The sequence below is a fragment of the Phaenicophaeus curvirostris genome, chromosome 8 (assembly GCF_032191515.1).
Source record: "Phaenicophaeus curvirostris isolate KB17595 chromosome 8, BPBGC_Pcur_1.0, whole genome shotgun sequence".
Lineage (NCBI taxonomy): Eukaryota > Metazoa > Chordata > Aves > Cuculiformes > Cuculidae > Phaenicophaeus > Phaenicophaeus curvirostris.
The window spans coordinates 10,309,875-10,329,182 of NC_091399.1; the positions used below are offsets into that span (position 1 = coordinate 10,309,875).

The 19,308-nt window shown below is 42.3% G+C and overlaps 1 protein-coding gene across 15 annotated transcripts in view; it reads left to right on the forward strand.

The window, feature by feature from the left end:
- Positions 1-17,861, forward strand: part of PRRC2C (proline rich coiled-coil 2C) — a 77,520-nt gene extending 59,659 nt beyond the window's left edge. For 7 of the 15 annotated variants that reach the window (XM_069862373.1, XM_069862382.1, XM_069862381.1 and 4 more), the window contains 11 exons: positions 2,467-2,674; positions 3,573-3,776; positions 4,463-4,584; positions 5,135-5,271; positions 6,669-6,903; positions 7,367-7,489; positions 8,912-9,130; positions 10,931-11,034; positions 12,344-12,470; positions 13,485-13,721; positions 15,999-17,861. In XM_069862373.1, coding sequence (XP_069718474.1) covers positions 2,467-2,674; positions 3,573-3,776; positions 4,463-4,584; positions 5,135-5,271; positions 6,669-6,903; positions 7,367-7,489; positions 8,912-9,130; positions 10,931-11,034; positions 12,344-12,470; positions 13,485-13,721; positions 15,999-16,259 — 1,977 coding nt within the window. In that variant the 3' untranslated portion in view covers positions 16,260-17,861. The remainder of the gene's footprint in view (positions 1-2,466; positions 2,675-3,572; positions 3,777-4,462; positions 4,585-5,134; positions 5,272-6,668; positions 6,904-7,366; positions 7,490-8,911; positions 9,131-10,930; positions 11,035-12,343; positions 12,471-13,484; positions 13,722-15,998) is intronic. The other 8 variants (XM_069862385.1, XM_069862386.1, XM_069862388.1 and 5 more) reach the window with 5 other exon arrangements.
- Positions 17,862-19,308: the final 1,447 nt, after the last annotated feature.

Genomic DNA, 19,308 nt, shown 5'->3' on the forward strand with positions numbered 1-19,308 from the left:
AACAAAATCTCCAGGATCTGCCTTCATGTAAGAATAATCCTTTCACCTTCTTTCCTCTGTCCCTATCACAGAACACTTTCTATGAGGAGACTTGAGAGGGAACTCAGCCACTATTGCCTTGATAGATCACAGAATCATAGAATGGTTTGAGTTCAAAGGGACCTTAAAGATCATCTAATTCCAATCCATCTTCATGGGCAGGGACACCTCCCTCCAGATCAGTCTTCTCACAGAGGAAGGCTTGTTGAGATCTCTTGTTTCCTTAGAGTAGCTTTGCTAAAGACACCTTTTTGAAGGCAGACATCCTCTGAAGGACATAGCTGATAGGGCTGTTTATAGGTAAGGAACTGAGCAAAAGATCCAAAGCAATCTTGAACTGAGCTGCCTGGCCCTCTTCCAACTTCTGAGTTTCCGTCTGAAATTCCTGTGTAGGCATCTTATCCAGAATCTGACATGTTTTGACCTTTTTTCCTGTTCACTTAAACTTTGGCGTACTTAAGGATATGCACTCTGATACTTATCTCCAGTTAGGTTTTGGGTGATACATACTGGACCATTATTGCAAAGGCACCGGTGAGTAAACGGTGAAGAGAAGAAGCCTCAAGCAACCATCATCTCCAGCTTGTGCTCTCCTTTTCCCGTAGCTGAGCAAGCGGTGAGATTAGAGTGCTTTCCCCAGCTTCACTTCATTTAGAGTCTCTTGCTCCTTCGTATCTGGTCTGTAGATGGTGCTGTGTAGGCGCTCCTAGAGTGCCAATCTCCTGTGCATCTTTTTTCTGGATTAAGAAGTTAGAAGGTTGTTAAGGAGCTGTTAGGAGCAAAGCTGTTAGAAAACTCAGGACTCTCCTATATGTTCTTTATTGCAAATTGGAAAATGAAAGACAGAATATACTATGTAAAGTTTAGCTTTTCTTATTGGTAGCTTCTCCAGGACATCATGAACCACCTTCAATGTAGTAGAAGCTTCTGCACCTTTTCTATTCAGACATTCACAGGTACTTCTTTACTTTCTATTAATATTAATGCAGCACAAGACCATTAACCTTCCTTACCAGAGCCCGTGGTGTTCAGAAAGGAGCCTGTAGTCTTACCTGTACTCTATCTTAAGCAAAAAACATTTTGAAATTTGCAGACAGGACACAAATTGGAACTGGTTTGTAGGAAAATGTTGTGGCAGAGAAACTGTGAGTGGTTGTGTTAGAAATGAAAACAGGTGACTTTCCTCCAAACAGTTTAATGTGTAGCAAAGTTTTCCTCATCTTCCTTTCCTCTCTTGAGGCACGGGGAACTCCACATGCCATGTGGATGTGTTGATCACCTGTTACCCACTTCTTTCAATATTGCTTTGCTTTATCTCTTGTGAAGCGTCTAGACAAATAATGTACGTCATGTTTGATCTGTCCAGATTGCCTAACTCATGTAAAACAGGGTAGGTTGAAATTATGACTTTCAGAGACAGAAAGCCCTAGTTTAGGGAGCTCTGTTGATCCAGACAGTGAGATTGGGTTTGTTGGTGAGTATACATTTACCTCTTCACACATACCATTAAAGACAGCTCCTGGCCAGATGACCGATTTCAGTCTGTGGCATCCAGCTCTGCTACCAAAATCTTTGGTTCAGCTGGGGACAGCTGAAGATTGTAGAGAATCTCTGGACTGTTTGAGCCTTTATACTAGTGAGTTTAGTCTGAACATTAATTGTTTTTCAGGAGTCCCTCAAAAATTCGGATTCTCAGTTCAGATTTGTAATTGTGTGTCCAGTGTAGTAATAATTAGATTGTTTCACTACAGCCAATAACAATTGTTCTTTCCATTTTGGTGCGAGATAATTGTGCATAAAATACTTAAATAGAAGTTTCATCTTCCTTGCTGTGCAGGACTTATAATTATTACAAAAGTAGGGGAGCGTGAAGCATTTTTAGCATTAACATAAAGCAGTGCACACAAGCTGTCAGCTCACGATTGCTTGAACAGCAGTTGCTTTGGAAATCGGAACTTGACTATCACTATGTTTACCGAAGTGTGCATTGGATATCTTGATGGTCACTCAAAGCGGATGATTAATGAAGAAAGCAAGGGGCTGTTTCCTTTGAATGTCCCAAATAACCTGCAAGTAAAGGACTTCATGGAAGTACTTAGAGGAATTTTTAACTTTATTTTGCTTACTGTGTCTTTTGCTGTTCATGTCAAACAAAACCAAGCCAAATTAGTGTGAATGGATTCTTTTTTGAGTATTGAATGTTAAAGTGATGAACTGTGCACATGTGCAGTTGGAACAGATAAGAGGCTCCAATTTAAGGCTGTTTGCTTTTTGCATGAAGAGTTGCACGATTATGGTGTCTTTTTTAAGAGGCTCGCATGAAGCCTGAATTGCCTTCTGATTTAAAAAGAGCTGTTAAAAGAGGAAGACGTTCTGACTGGTTGAAACTTCCTAATAGATGAGGAAATTTTGTTTTCTTTTAAATAGATGGAGTCTGCACGCAAAGCATGGGAGAACTCTCCAAACATGGGAGAGAAGAGTTCACCAGTGACTTCAGCAGCGTCTCCCATTGCTGGTGGCAGCGGTGGTGGCAGCAGCAGCGCTGGGCCGAGCAGTGGTACTTATAGCTCTTTCTCTAGTGCGTCAATGCCTCCTATTCCTGTGGCCTCAGTTACACCAACAACTTCGCTGTCAGGTACTAGATGTCAAGATTGTGGTATCCTGTTGTATAGTTCCTTGGTTATGTTTTTCAAGAGGTTAGATTCCCTTTGGAATTAAGTTTATTGCAGAATTAACAAGTTTTGATGCTTGTATGTAATGTCAGATCTGCACAGTTGCTTCCCAAATTCTTTTTCATTAGCAAGGAGATATTTATTCTGTTCCACTTCAGTCAGCTGAAAAGAATATTAAGACAACATCTCTTTGCCTATGCTACTTATATGGGCTTGAAAGAGGAGGTGGATTTCGCCTATTGGCTACCTGATTGGCTTCGTTTTGATCAGCTGAATGAAGGCAAGCAAGCAGATCGTTGGATTACATGGTACTTCTGATATACAGTTGCAGTCTTTCAGTTGTGCTCTTGCTTTTGTAATAAAAGCTTTGACAGCTCATACCAAGACCCCCTCACGCTAGTCAGAGTAAATGTCCAGCTGCTCTTTAGAAACAGTGCAGGTTTCCACGTTGGTTCTTTGCAGTGAACAAAAATTAAATTTTCACAACTTGGAATATTAGCACGTAGGCCCAAATCTCAGCTGAAGAGCTTGAAAAGGCCTCTTTGGAGTTCGACTTTTAGTCAAGAGGCACGGTTATTGTATGTTGCAATGTTTTATTGCATAACTGAGATGTCTACTTCAGTATTTTTGTATGCTCCTGTTACCTGAGAAGGGAGACGTATTATGGTTGCAGTGCTTCCTATAGTAAACTTAGCAGAGTTGTCCTCCCTGTCCATCTTACACCAATGGCAGCAGCTGCATTAGGTTTTCGTGTTCTTAACTGGTAGTGATGTGCTTGCCTAGCTGTCTCAAAACTGATCATTGAGGCTTTGAAATATCTTTGGCTGTTTTGTGATACATAACTTGCTTTTCTCTTTCTAGGAGCTGGAACATACACAACCTCTTCACTGAGTACAAAGACTGCAAGCACCTCAGACCCTCCCAATATATGTAAAGTGAAACCACAACAGTTGCAGACAAGCAGCCTAGCTTCTGCCAGTCACTTTTCCCAGCTGAGCTGCATGCCATCCCTCATTGCCCAGCAGCAGCAAAGTCCACAGGTCTACGTGTCTCAGTCTGCAGCAGGTAATAGCATTTGTGGCTGAGAAGCCACCTGTCTGCTCTTTTTAGAGTTCTGAAGCTGGAGAGTTGAATTTAGTTCTGGTTTAATCTGTGGTAAAGGCAGAAGGATGGAGTGTGTTCTGTAAGCAAATATTCACTAATCGTCTTACTCTAAATACACAGGTTTATCCATAAGTATAAAGATAATGCTGTGTTGTTAGCTTGTTGAGAAAAGTAGGTTTGAATCTCTAGTTGTACCATTTTTCTGATGCAGAATTTTAAATTGCTCTTTAAGACCAAAAATGATTTAGTCTTGACTTCTTCCATAAAGTGCTATGATAGTTGAGAATCACAGCACTTTTCATTTAAGAAAGCCCTACGTGCAGTTAACTTAAACTACATGACAGGTATAGCATGTTCTTCCCCTTCCTTCACCCAAATGCCTTTTTTGGCCAGAGTGTTGCTTATCCCCCAAGAATTGCATGGTTCTGAAGATGTCCAGGCAAACTGATAGCTTCTGGGGGAGAATTGGGAAAAGATACCAAAGCTGGTTTGTAACCCAGCTCTTCAGTTCTGTTCCGTCTCCCAGTCTGACTGGTAGGTATCACTCTGAGAAGTGCTGACAGTGGCTGCAGGTCTAACTCTTGATGAAAACTTTTCTACCGGGGAGATGTTTGGAATTAGGTACTAATTATATTGCTCTTCTTGAGGTACTGCAGCTCAAATCCCAGCATTTTACATGGATACAAGTCATCTATTCAATACCCAGCATGCACGTTTGGCACCACCTTCTCTGGCCCAACAGCAAGGCTTTCAGCCAGGGCTTTCTCAGGTATTTGGGGTTTTCTTTTTTCCCCCTCCCTGTCCATAATGCCTTTAAATCTCTACTAATGAGCTGATGGGGGCAGGTGAGAATGAGACTAAACACTCTGCAAAAACGGGGTCATGCTTGCCCTTGCCATTTCATTCTGGTGCATGTGGGTGGTGTTTGATCTCTGCTGTTCACAAGAATGACAGTATTTGTCATGGAAGTTGAGAGAATAAGCTTTCAGTTACAAATATACTTTATGTAAAAGTTCATATTCACAGGAAGGGTTTATGTGGCCATGTTAATACATGCTTACTCAATTTCTGTGTTACAAAATGTGCATGCAATTTTATGCAGTTGTTTTGTGTGTAAATCTTAGTCATTCAGTCTCCATTGGTGACTTGCAAGGAAAAGTGTAAAATCCAACTAGAAAGTAATTTCCTGAGTGGGAGCAATACATGCTCTGCATGCAGTGTTGGGTTTTGATGTTATACAAATCCTGGCACACATCTAACTGTAGCTTTTCTAAATGACTTTTTGCGTTTGTATATTTAATGGTTTCTTTCTTATGCAGCCTGCTTCAGTTCAGCAAATCCCCATCCCCATCTATGCACCCCTGCAAGGACAGCATCAAGCTCAGCTGAGTTTAGGAGCAGCACCAGCTGTTTCACAAGCACAAGAGTTGTTCAACTCCTCCTTACAACCTTATAGGTAGGTAGTATATGCAAATTTCTTTGGGTTTTGAGTGGCTTAATTTATAGAACTTGCTTCCCTGCAGACTTGTGTTCTGTGCTTCAGTAGCTGCCTCATCTTCCTGACTTCTAAAAATCTCTTTTCAACTGTTTGTCTGGCTGAGAACTCTGTATGCAGACGGTCAAGCTAGTCAGCATGTGTAGATGTAGTGTAGGTTCAAAAATTACCTATGATATTTGTATCTTTAGGAAACCAGGCTGTAAAGCTGAAGAAAATGGTCTTTCTTACCAAGAACAATAAAAGAGTCTATCCCTTTAGTTCAGTAATTTGTCTGTTATTCTCTAATCCAAGCAACATTATAACTTTGAAACACTTTGAAATCCTAGTTTGAACCCCATGGGTGGTGTAAACTTAATTTCACATGTCTAAGGGATAGCAGGGTATGTTCTAGATAAATGTTTTCTATTTGCTACACAAGATAATAGGAAGAACACTGCCTCTCGAATTGATAGCCAGGCAAATTTCCACCGTAAGCCTCTCCAGAAGTTTTTGCATTTATCAGAACTGATTCACTGTGTTATAATTCTGACAAATTTTGTTTGTTTCACTTTGAGAAAATTTCTTTGGAAATTCAGTTACAGGGATTTGCATGTGTTGTGGGAAAACCTTGTTGCAGTGTAGAAGGCTGAAGCCACAGCAGGTTTAGTTAACTACGTGTGTATCCTGCCTTTGTGCTTGGCTGACATTGGATCAAATATTGCTTGTGCCACAGCTGTCAAAAGTTGTTGCCAACAGTTGGCTAGTTGCAGAAACACAATCACTCTAGCTTTTGGAGTAGATTAAATAAATGCTTCTGGCTGACCTAGTCATGCACAATCCCAGTGTTAATGGAGTTTTGAGTTGTGCTGTTCACAAGGGTATGAATATTCTTCCCACACCCTTAAAGGTACAGTGTCTGTCTGTGTTACTATTTTGAAGACAAGCCAGTCATTTGGAATCTACAATTGTCAATGCCTAGTGATTGAACCTGTATTAAAAGTTAGACTGTGGAGATACGTGAAGAGAACAAAGCAGTTTATGATCAAGTGGAACTGCTCACCTGTGGTGCTTCAGGAGCTAAGAACTGGTGGCTTCTGCATGTTATAGTTAAGTTATGCAAAAACTAATTTAGCATGTACATCTAAATAGCTAATTTAACATTTAAATAAAAGGCCTAGTCATTTTTTCCCGTGGCATCTGTTATTTTGCTGTATGCAGAGTAAATAGAAAAACCTACCTTTCTCAGGTGAAAATCTGTTCAATAGAGATAAGCGTTCTTTTTCTGTTTAAAGAATATAATCCATGTTCTTAATGTTTTGTGGCTCATTGTTGAGCACTCTGTGCATTTTTGTGTATAATACTTTAATCTCTTGCAGATCCCAGCAAGCTTTTATGCAAAGTGGTTTGTCTCAGCCATCACCAGTAGTTCTGTCTGGTACAGCCTTACACAACTTCCCAGCAGTGCAGCACCAGGAGCTTGCTAAGGCACAGTCAAGCCTGGCATTTCAACAGACTTCTAATACACAACCTATTCCCATCTTATATGAACATCAGCTCGGTCAGGCTTCAGGACTGGGAGGCTCCCAGCTTATTGATACGCACATTCTCCAGGTAGGAAATGCTCCAAAATGCAAAACTTCTGCAGCAGTTTGATAAGGATAATGCAATAATAAATCGATTATTGCTTAGGCTGGGGACAAGTCAGCTCTGTGATAACTGTATGGTAGTCAAGGTGGCTGGAAACTTAAGACTCTTTGAAAGAGAGTGTTCATTTATGCTAATGTACCTTTATGAAACTAATCTCTGAAATGAGAATTACTCCCCAGACTACAAGGCTCCTTGCACTTCTGTCACTAATTGGAGCTTCAGGTTTAATTTCTCTTGTGGTAGGCATTTAAAGGGTTGTTCTACCACTTGTAAATGAGAGCTTTATCACAAGCTGAAACCTTCAGATTGTCAGCTTCCTATGCTATGTTTTTGCTGTGCCGGTTGAAATACAGAAAAACATGCCATGCTGTCTCCAAACTTCTCTCCTATGCATTCTCAATGTAACGGTGTCTTTCGCTCTTCCTAGGCCAGAGCTACACTCACCCAAGCTTCAAATCTGTACTCTGGGCAAGTTCAACAGCCTGGCCAGAGCAATTTCTACAACACTGCACAGTCTCCCAGTGCTCTCCAGCAGGTAAACTATGGCATGGTAAATTTCCTAAATTCTTCTTAAAACCATGTTGTTGATGTTTTTTTTGGGGTGAGGGTGCAGGTGGGGACTAAGACAATCTGCATTTCTTCTAAAATGCAAGAAATTGTTAGCAAAGGAGACCTACCGCAACAGCACTGAAAGAGTGAATTGCTCAGAAGTTGGACGGCCTACAAGTCCATGCTGATCATTTCTCTGGCGTTCTTCTCTTAAAACAGTTCATTTTCCAGTGTCAGGCAAAGATTTAGCTGTCACGTTGTTATTAATGGATTGCAGCGTAGGCTGCCTTTATGGAGACAGGTACCAGTTAGTGATGGTGGAGAGACACAAACTCCACGTGATTGGTGCGGCCTGCTCTTAACATCAGGTTTCACCGAGATGAAACCACAGAGTTGCTGCATGTGTCAGAGAGCTCAAATATGTAGAAAACAAATGAGAAGTCAGCAGATCATACAGACAAATGGGACAACCAAGTCAGTAGCCAGTAACCTATGTCAGCAGGTTTGTAAAACAACTCCAGCAATTTTAAGCTTTTTCAATTCTTTTGTGAAAGAGCTGTTAATTTTCTATGGGCAGTCACTCCATCATATTTATAGGATGCTGTTTAGTGGTTTTCATCTTATGGTTAAATGTTTTTATAACTGGCTTTAAAAAAAATATGCTGAACTGGTTTATTATAATAGACTAGTTCAAACACATGAAAAGTTGCCAACACTGATCTCTGGATGAGTATTAAAAAATTGGATCTCATCTATTCAAGGTGTAGCATAACATTTTAAGAACCCTTAGCCTTAGCTTGGCTGCTGATATGCTTTTAACCTGTTATCCTTCAGAGCAGAGCCTTAGTAAGTTTTTCACATCTGGAAAATATGTATTTCTCCTAGTCACATTCAGAATATAATTTTGCAGGCTGTCGTATTTCCATGTTTATCACTACTCTTCTGTGGTGAATTGTGCCCACAGCACTCCATGTTAATGCAAGCAGGGGACAGATTGCAACTTGTTGGGTTTTTTTGAAGCTTATATTGCTGGCTGTTGGGACTCCTGGCGAGGAAAATCTAGTTTTTATCCCGAACAGTATCCTTATGCCTATAGTTACTTGAAGTAAACAACCCCATCCACACATGCACACGGCTAATTAATTCCACTTTTATGAGTTGAGTTAAATTTGCCTCTCCGTACAGTGAAGTCATGTTGAATGATGTTCAAGTAGGACCTAGCATGCAACTTTGTTTCTGAAAAGCAAAGACCCAAGTTAGAACTGATAAAGATAGGGTAAACAAATTAACTTATTTGCTTGTAGCTCTCTGGGTAAATGTATGAACTCATTAAGCTGGTTTTTTTTTAATGTGGCTGAAGTCATAGAGCTATTGAAGAGAGTCCTTGTGTATATGTTACTGGTGATCTTGTATCTTTTTCCAGGTGACGATGCCTTTGCCAGGATCACAGATTTCTTTGCCCAACTTTGGATCCACAGCACAGCCACTTATTGCCCTACCCCAGTCTTTACAGCCACCACTACAGCACACGCCACCACAAGCCCAGGCTCAAAATCTAAGCAGATCTGCACAAGTAACCCAGCCTTTCAGAGGATTAATCCCAGCAGGAACTCAGCACAGCATGATTGCTGCAACTGGAAAGGTAACAATACCAGTAAATCTACAGTACAAAAATTAATACAAGGCACAGCTGTGTGCTGTTTGATAGAACTAGAGTGGCAACCTGTGTTGACTCTGGCATCTAAAACCCTGCCTTGACCTTGCAAGGTAGGGAGGGGAAGATATAGCCAATGAAGATTAGTCATGGTCTAGTAGGGTATTTCTTGTAGAAGCAATGTAGAAATTAGTAGAATGTTGTTTGAGCAACAGGCAAACAACATTACACTACCAGGCCTGGTTTCTGATTCTGGTCATGCACGTTGGTTGCTTTGCTGCAGTATGAGACCAAGAACGAGTTCTAAGATCTCACTCGCTTCCAAACCACCAAGTTCACCAACCATGTCTGTAATGCCTCCTCCTGCTGAACAAATCTGTTCTGCCATGTATCTGTTGTACCTTCAGATAGGGAACACACGCAGCGCAGGGTAGATCTAGTCTTTATTAATACTGCCCTGTCCTCTGGATTGATCAGTGTCCTGGAGAATTCCAGTCAGGTAGCTAAAATGAAAAATACTGCAAGAGACAAGTTTATGCATCTTCGTGTGGTTACCCCTTGTACCTTTGTAAGGACATTAGAACTTGTTCCCTTCTGTCCTGGAATTTGAATCCAAGAGTTGATGTCAAGGGATCACTTCTTTCTCTTGTAACAAACTGGAGGTTTAGGGTCTTCAGTGGACTGGTATCAGCTGTGACATTAAACCAAAATTTAACTTCACTAATGTTGATGGGGCTCTGCTTTTCTGAATAGCACAGCAAGGTGCATATTGAGAAAGTAGCATTGTATGCAAGGCAGAACCTTCCATGTGTAGAAAAGGATGGTCTTGCAGCTGAATAAAACTAAATGACAGCTCTAGAAAGGAGACACTGAAATAGTGCAGGAAACTTGAATTCCTAAGAGGGAATTCACTCCTTTATCTGGAGCTGCTGTGGTAATTGCCAGTGAGGGGATTTGTGGAACTTGCTTCCAGTCACAAGGTCTGTTGTCTTAGGTGGAATCACAGATTTACAACACCTTGGGATTTTTTGATAGTATGCAGCACAATGCAGTTGCAGTATACTTGTGTGTGAGTGGTGGGTGGTAACACTGGAGATGAACACAGCTAAGCTTTCTGACAGATGTAGCAGGGAACAGTCTAGCTCTGGAGCTGCGCTAGATTTTACAGTGCTTTGGAGTATAACATGACGATGCTTGTCCAATGGTTTACAGCTGTGCTAAGAAGAATCTCTCTCTCTCGGGTATAAATTCTGTATTTTGGACAGCAGTGGCAACCAGAATTCCAGATCACCTAGATGACATTTTCATCCTGTCACCCATCAAGAGCACATAGTGATTTTTGCACTGTGCAGTTTTCTAGCTTCATAGCATCTTGCCAAACCTTTTCACCTTTGTATTTTTAGGAGTGCATCTTCCAAGCAGCAGTGTTTCTTGCTACAGTTATCATGTAGAAATAAGTGTTCATTTTCCAAAGAAATGGGGAAGGAAATTTTAACCCTGCAACATGTTTCTTGGGGGGTGCAAATGTGAAATGGGTTATGAATCCCATTTCATTTTGCAGGAAGATTGTTAGAAATCCAGCACCATTGCCGGAAGTGCCAAATAGTGCAGAAAAATTGTACGTGGGTTCCTATGCTGCTGGAGTTGTCCTAATTGTAAAAAGCTGGTTTGCAGTCTGGCTTTCACCTCCATTTAGCTGACCTATTTTCTAGATAAGCTAACAGTTACATAGTAAATTTAATTTTTCTTTTGAATAAGAACCAACATGTTGACTGCTGTATGTTTCAGATATCAGAAATGGACCTGAAGGGCTTTGGAGGTGGCATTGATGTTAAACCTGGAACACCACCAGTTACTGGTAGAAGTACTACTCCAACCTCCAGTCCTTTCCGGTAAATCTCTCTTAAGCTCAAAATTCCTTGAAATCAGAGCTAGAAAATGTACCTAGTCATGCATGAGCAGCCAAATTCTGAAAGGTATGAGGTGAGGAGCTACTAAGGTAAAATAGTGTTTAGTCTTAGCCTGAAAGACACATTCCAGTAGGTTATCAGATCTGTACTTAGCTGGAAGCGTATAGCTCTGAAATATAATGTTTAAAATACTAAACAAGTCGTGTAACTCTGATGTGGGAATTGCACCAGGAAAACTGAGGTTGCAGGGAAGCTGTACTTTGGGATAAACCTCTTAATACAGCTGCGATGCTCGAAGTAAAAACACCTGATGAAGGCTTACATTTCAGTTGGGGCAACAATTCTCAATTGGCCTGATGGTATATAGCCTAAAGATTCTACACGGGATGTCTGTTCTCCTAGCAGCCAAAGCAGGGCTTATCATAAGCTTTTGCTCTTAAGTGTAGAGGTACTGGGAAGGTCAAGAAAAGATCTCAAGGATTCAAAGTGAAGACTGTTTAAACAGAGATGACTTACAAAATGTTGGTGTGTTGGAAGTTTAGCTGGCTGCTAGTGCCCCGATAACTGACTTTACGTTATCACCCAAACACTCTGCATAAGGAACTCTCTGCGAGTCAAGCTCTATTTCCTGAAGAAGGCTGCTTGCTTTCCTGTTTCTCCAAAAGGTGTTCAGTGCCCTTCCTCCAGACAAACTTTCATACGCCATGTAATTCATGGTGTTTTGACATCCCTTAGAAGTTTTAGTGGAGCGTCATGTTCTTAGCCAAATAAAACGGGGAGAAGATTTTTTGTGAATTCTTGGAAGTCTGATCAAATGCATTTTGAAACATTTGACAGAGGTCAGGGTGGAAGAAGCTGCACTTCTCAGCTTCTGTCCTGCATGCTTAATGCCTGTTGTGACAAGCTCTGAACTTGACATGATAGAGCAAACAGTGTAAAGGGCCAAGGCTGAACATAAAGATAGCAGGGATGGGAAGAGGAGCACATTTCTGACATCAGTTTTTGTGTTACATACCTTTGGAAAAGGTCACTTTTATACAGACTTTACTTTAGGATCTTTTTATATCCTAACTATTTCTGATGGGGGGCCGTTCTTTAAGTTTTCTTACTTATCTTATGTTCTGAGTTTGTTTGCATTTGAAAGTCACAGTAGATCCAGTAGAATGATACCAGCTTCTTTAAGGGATTACTTCCCCCAACCAGTGCTCAATTTCTGTTTAAGTTGTAACCAAAGGCAAAAACATCCTTTGAATGAGAGCAGTGTGATTCTAACTGGTGTTCCCTTCTCTAGGGCCAGTTCTACAAGTCCTAACAATCAGTCTAATAAAATGAACAGCATTGTCTACCAGAAGCAGTTTCAGTCAGCAGCTGCCGCTGTGAGGATGACACAGCCGTTTCCTGCACAATTTGCACCACAGGTAGGTGACTGGTGGCTTCCTACAAACAAATCTGTTTCTCTGTATGACCTGGTGACTTTGTAACTTGGCTGTGTTTCCTCAGGCTTTATCATGGGGAGATACAAAATGGAATCCTTAAAGGAAAAAAAAAATGGTGTGAGAAAACTGACTTCAAGATCAAGGCAAAAAAAACCCCTCTGATCTTGCTAGCTAGTAGCGTGGCTTTTGTGGTGTGTTTAATTTTGAGAGTTCTGTGCATGCTGAGGATTTTCTACAAGTTGTGAATAACATAGAACAAGCAGTTGTTCCACTAGTTTCCCCATGCAGCTGTAGTGCGCTTTATCCTGCAAGAGCAGGTCATTTGTTTAGGAAAGTGGGAAAACTTTGTGTGTCAGGTCCCAGTGCATATTTTAAACTTCTAAAGGCAAAGCAGATTTGTAGTTGTCTGTCTGAGATGTGGCTCTGAGATACTGACGGAGCAGTTCAGGTTGGAGAGGGTCTCTGGAGGTGTTATAGTCCATACAAAGTGGGGCTGATGGCAGAGGGTTTGGTTTGCTTCTGGCATTCCAGAGAGGACAGCTTACAAGGAAGGGTGGTGCTTCCCTTTTTACTGGTGCCTGTAGCCTGGCTGCTAGGGAAACGTAGCCTCCCTAAAAATACAGACTATTTCTTTTTAGCATTTGAAGTGTTTGACTGCAGGACTTGAAATTAAATTTTTTGATTGCTGCTAACAGAGACTACCTGGCCTTTGAGGGCTGCCTTTCCCTAGGGACTCCTCCTCTGCTTTGCATGAGTCTTCTGTCTTATTACATGCTGATTTTAAGTTGTTGGTACTAATTCCAGGCACAGCAGCACTCCAGGGCTATGTTTCGCTGGAGCTCAAGCAAGGTCCTCTATTAGCTTAAAGCCTATTTCTTGATATCAGTTTGGCGGCAGAGCAGGATTTTTTTCCCCTTTAAGATAATGCCAACATGCAGTCTAGTTGGCAATTTTCTAATTGCAAAATGTCTCTTTTGTTGTTTTTCCCCCGCTTAGATGCTCTCTCAACCTAACCTGCTCCCTCCATTGGTAAGAGCCCCATACACTAACACCTTCCCAGCGCCTATTCAGAGGCTGCCAGTAATACTGCATAGTCAGATGCCGTCTCAGATGACCACAGGCCTTATGAGCCACCCTGATTTGCCACGTGTGGCCAGAGGTCTTTGTGGATCAGTATCTGGAGCCAGAGGCAGTCAGGTCAAGTCTGCGATGAAGGCTAAACGAGATGTGAAGGTTAGTATTTGAACAGCAGTGCTGCTAATACCAGTTCAGTCTTGACAGTTTGTAGGGCAGGAATGTGGCTGCAAATCATGTCTTAATTAAAATGCCTCTGGATCCAAAGCTGGTAGCAGGGCCTTTTAACAGCTCAACACAGACCTTCTCTAAGCCCTGGCTTTTCAGTAACAACTTGAGACTCAGACTGGTAGGGAGCTTCCTTTCTCAAGTGATTTTGTGGTGAGCGGTTGTAAAGCTGCTGCTGCTGCTGTTGAGGGCAATCTCAGAAATAGATTCCAAAAGCTTGAATTTTTTGAATAAGTGATGAAGCCTATAACTGTGACTGTTAGGTGTCATTTCATGTCTGCTTCCCCAGCTCTGAGAAGCAGTGTGAACTCTCATGTTCCAGCTAGCCTCGATTCTCAGAGATCCTGGCGATTCATTCCCCAGTGGTATGAAATGCCTGGAAGGATCCTGTGGTAGAATGCAGTGATGTGATACACTCCATCTATCACATTGAGTATTTCAGTAGCAGATGATGAGTCAGCTAACTTGTGAAAGCACTTGGGACCTTTCAGGATGAAGCAATCACTGCAGTTTGGGTTGTCTGTGTGGGGACACTGTTGTACATGTAGCCTTTTCTCTGCTGAGTGAGTTGCTTGCATGAATATATTGTATGAAGGACCATCTTTATTACTGTCATTTGCCATAACCATTGAGGTGTAAAAGCAAAGAGAGCGTGCATTTCCTGGTGATGTCTGGTTGTAGAATAATTGATAGTCTCTTAAATTCTAGTGTTTGGTCTGGTTAGTTTTCTACCAGCAGTTTACAGTAGCTGTAGATTTAGCTTATTGGTGCTTAGTGTATTGTCTAGAGTCTACATTGTGAATTGAATCTAGTCAGTCATAGGAGATACTGATATGCAGTTCTGGTTTTCTGAATCTCCCTGCAGACACTGTTCAGAAGGATGCAGATTGAGCTTTTCTGTCACAGTGGGTTTTTTGTGATCAAGTCTTCAGCCTTCTAGCCTTAACCTCTGGGGATGGCTGAAATATGTGCAAGAGATTTCAGGGGTCTGTCTGGCTCCAGTAAGATCAGACTGCTCTTGCAGTCCTGCGCAGCAGAGTGGATAGATTTGTTTTCTGTTTTGTTGCTGATTGAGTTACTTAGAGCAATTACACAGTATTAAAGCCATGACCTGTTGTTCCAGACTTTTGCTGGTTTGTGTGTGTGTGTATGTCCCTGTTGTGTCCCATTTCCCCCCTGTTCCTGATTTCTATTAAAAAAAATGCAAGGTCTTTAGAGAGGTGTGACAAGGCTTAGTGTCTGTTTGTATCTCAATACAAGGAACCCAAACTGTTTAGATACCTTTTTAATTTTTAAAAAGGCATTTGACAGTATCATGCAGCTTCCAAAAGATTGAACTCTTCATGCCACTCCCATTTGCCTGAGTCAGGGCAGGAAAACCAAGTGTTTGCTCTGAAGGCTCTGGTCTGCGCAGTGTTTTCACTGACAAATGCAAGATCCAGTCTAGAACTAAAACATGTAGTGACAAAGGTGGAATTTCACAGTTACCAGTAAAATTCACAGGATGGATATTTAGGGAAGCTAGGCAGTAATTTGTGCTTCTGTGCTTTCTGGAATGAACACTGGCTTTGAGTGGTAAGCAGATAAGGCTTCAGTTTATATATAACGCAGCCTTGACCCAGGTTCATTTGTGTCCCCACTGCTGGCGCTGAAGTCTGTGTCCAGAACACCAGAAGGAAAAACTTAGGTACTTAGATAAGGTCCTGCTGCTGTCCTACAGACACTGTGCTCAAGAAGCCCAGAGCACATGGCAGGGGAGGTGGAGTGTGGCCCTCTGTTCCGGCAGTGCCTGTGCAGTGGGGTAGTCAGGGTGCGAGCAGTGAGCAGACATGCACACCTTCTGGTCTTGTCTGACTGACTGAGGCTTTGGCTTGAGCCTGTGGTAGGCAGTGGTTAAGCTTTTTAAGCTCTGCATTAATAGTGGCATAAAAAGGTATTTGATAATGCTCCAAACTGTTGTCCTTGATCCTCTTTTCTGGGCTGAGGATTAGGAAGAGCAAGAGAAGCCTAGGCATGGTGTTAAGCTACTGTTGAGGAGCCAAGCATGCAGATGTGGTGACATCTGGGAAGGAACTGAATGGACACTGCCTTTCCAGAAAAGTCTAGTCACTGTGGTCAGTCCTTCCTCTCATTTAGGAATTACTTTTGTGGAGTCACTTTTATTCCTATGCCCTCTCTTCAGTAAATGTCTTTTCTCCCTTTCTTAAGGCAAAGCAGAGAGCTGAGGTGCTTCAGTCCACCCAGAGGTTCTTTTCTGAGCAGCAGCAGCAGAGCAAACCCATAGGAGGCAAAGCGCAAAAAGTGGACGAGAACGGGAGCAAACCTGCTGAGGCAATTGCTGACTCTTCAGGAGTCTGCCAGGACAAAACCGAGGAAAAGCCCACCCCTGCACCTGCTGCAACACCAAAACCCGTTAGAACTGGACCAATCAAACCTCAGGCAATCAAAACTGAAGAAACAAAATCTTAGAGGCTGTGTTTCAGTGGAGAGGGAAGGGGAGCAGGGGTGAGATTACAGCAACATGAATTTGTAGCTTAAAGGACGAGACAGCAGTCTTCTCTCCTTGCAGAGCTCAGTGGCAAGGGGCATGGAAGCTGTCAGCAGTTCCAGATGCAAACTGCTGCGTATCCAGCTGAGCTGCTAGGCTCTTTGGGCTTATATCTTCTCTAACAGCATGAAGGCTGCTTGTGGTGTGTGCCCATCCTACACGTGTGCACGCGTTTTGGCTTACACACCTGTTTGCTCCCCAAAGTGGAAAAAATTGAGAAATGGCAATGGCAGGGAAGAAGGTGGTCAGGGAGGCATATTCCTAGCTGACAAGATGAATACTCTGTTTTCTTCAGGCTCTGATCTTCAGCTGCTATTTATCTTTTATAAGCCCATGAGTATGAGAACATGCAGATCTGAAGATGGTGCTGGGCCAAGTAAGGTGTGTTAAGATTTTAGTAACTTAAGAAGCTTCTATCTTGTGATAAACAGAGGGATTAATGTAGCTGGCAAAGTTGCCTTTGCCAGGTGACTTCTAACTTCCACTAACACAGGGTGATGATGATGATGTTGAATTTCCCTCTGAAGGCAGTGCTTTGCTGGCTGGTGCTTCCTGGATGGTGATAGTCTGTATTTAGGTCACTGTATGAAAATGCTACTTGGCCACCTGTGTTCTCTACACCCGCTCCCCCTCAGGCGTTCACCTCTGAAGCTGAAAGGCTCATTGCATCCCTAGTTGAGTTTGTTCTGTTCACCTCTGTCCCGCTATCTTTATATGATGCGAGTGATCTTTAAACGGTTACCAGCTTATGTCTGTATACAGCTACAAGCACTTAGAACTGTGCCACAAGAATAAAAGAAATCTTACCAGATTAAAGAGAGTTTTCTCTACAAGGTGCATTCTTTATATCAGAGCTGCGTCGCACCACCTCCTTGCCCACAGTGTGCTGGAAAGTAGAATCAAATTGAATAAATGCCTTTTTAATTGTATTCTCTAGTATTATAGCTGTAGGACAGTACTGTATGATACTTCTGTGAATGTAAGATATCCTGTACCTGCTTATGATATGTAGTAGTGACTGTGCTTTACTGGAGCTGGTTTTAATAATGTTATTCTAGAGATTTTTTTTCCAGACAATGATTGAAAAAGCTAATAAAAAGCACCAGGTACCACATCAGTAGCAGAATTTGCTGTTTTTTTCTGGGATTTTTTTTTTTAACCTTTTTTGGAAGGAAGAGTGAGTTGAAAGTCTCTAATGTGTATAATTTTGTTCAAATGACTGCAGAAGCTGGAGAGGCTGTTGCTGCTATTGATGCCTAGTGAATTGCGATTGGTTATCTTTTATATAAATATATATATAATTTGAAGTTTTGGAAACTTTAGCTGTGATGTCAACTTTGGAAAAAAGTATCCTACTTGTAGTGTGAGTTGGCATTGTACAGAAATTAACAGCCATATTGGTCTAGAAATGTTAAACTTAATTTTTTTTCCATTTGTACAGGGGTAACGCACTGTATTAAATATGTATGGTCTTATTTACATGGGTTTGATTACAGAAACTAATAAAGTATTCTCTAAATAAAGTATCCGGGTGATCTCGTGATTAGCAAAGTGCTGCAGGATGCGAGGAGAGCACATGAACATCACGTGCCAAGCGCGGAGTATGTGTTACGACTAGGCTTCTGAAGAAAAATAGTGTGAGATGGCTTATTCTCCAGCACAGGTCTCGCAGGACAAGGCTTCCATCTTGCTCTGGAAGGAGCCCAGCCCACGTGTGCAAGGCACAATGTCTCAGCCTGCTGGTGAGCTGCATTTTGTTTCTTAGGGGAGAGCTGCTTGTTAAGAGGATGGGTGAACCCAGCTGGTTTCTCTCAGGTAGCCAGCAGGTGACTGGCAGCCAGGGGCTACTAGAAGCCAGAGGTTTCCCTGCAGGAGGGGAGCCTTGACATGAGGCTTCCTTGTGCTGGCTCTGAGCTGCTCCCTTCCCGCCTCCCTGCGAGCAGCACACGCTTGCTCCCACACATTCAAATCACCATCGCTGACCTGAGCTCTTAAGCAGGGGGCAGGATGAAGGGCTGAGCATCCCAGTGGTCCTGCTTCCCAGGGCTCCCTGCCCCGTGGGGTTCTGAGGAGGTGGCATCAGCACTTGGCTGTGTGGGAAGTAGGGGTTTGGGATCAGCTGAGGATCTGGAGCTGGTCCTTCCAGGGTGTTTCCAGCAGAGCTGCAGCACCATGGAGCAGATGAAGGTGCTGTAATCCACAGCTGGAGCAATGGGCAGAAGTAACCTTCAAGTATGTGACACCGCAGGTAAATCACCTATTTTACAGGAGCTGTAGAAGCAGAGGTACAGCCAATGCTTGGGAAAGGGGGATGGAAGGGGGTAGAACTGAAGGAGAGCCAACAAGTTAGAACAACAACTGGGCTCTACAAGAGAAGGTTTTGGTGGTAACTGAGTTACCCTGGTGTTTCCTTGTTTTGAGGCTGTCTTCTGGTTCATCTTGGAAGAACTCCCTAAAAACAGGAAAGCATTCCCTGGACTACTCTGTTTTTAGGGAAAAGCTGCAGAAAGGATTAATCTTAAATTCCCCAGCAAAGCCAGTTCTCAGAAGTCAGGTGAATTCCCCATGGTCAGCAGTGGTAATGTACCAAGCTTTTGGCTCTTTTCTTGCACTGAGCAGAACAAGGAGATGGTAATTCCTGCAGAAACATAATTAGAATCAAATGCTTAAGCATTTAGAACAGCTGAATAACCTGATCTTGATGTGCCTCCCCAAACCAGCCCTGAACCACCCCAGCTGCTTTGGAGGCCAGGCTGAGCTTTCTGTCACTGACCCTGGTTCATGGAATCTCTTTATGACACTTAACCAGATAACTTGCTCCTGGGCATTTATGCTGGAATAGATCTTGCTTCTTTAATTTGAGTGGGATTTGGTCTGTAATCTCTTTTCTGGGACTCTGGTCATCACAAATACTTGCTGTGAAAACCTCCTGTAAATTAAGGGAATTTATTTGGGGAATTTGGGGTTTTT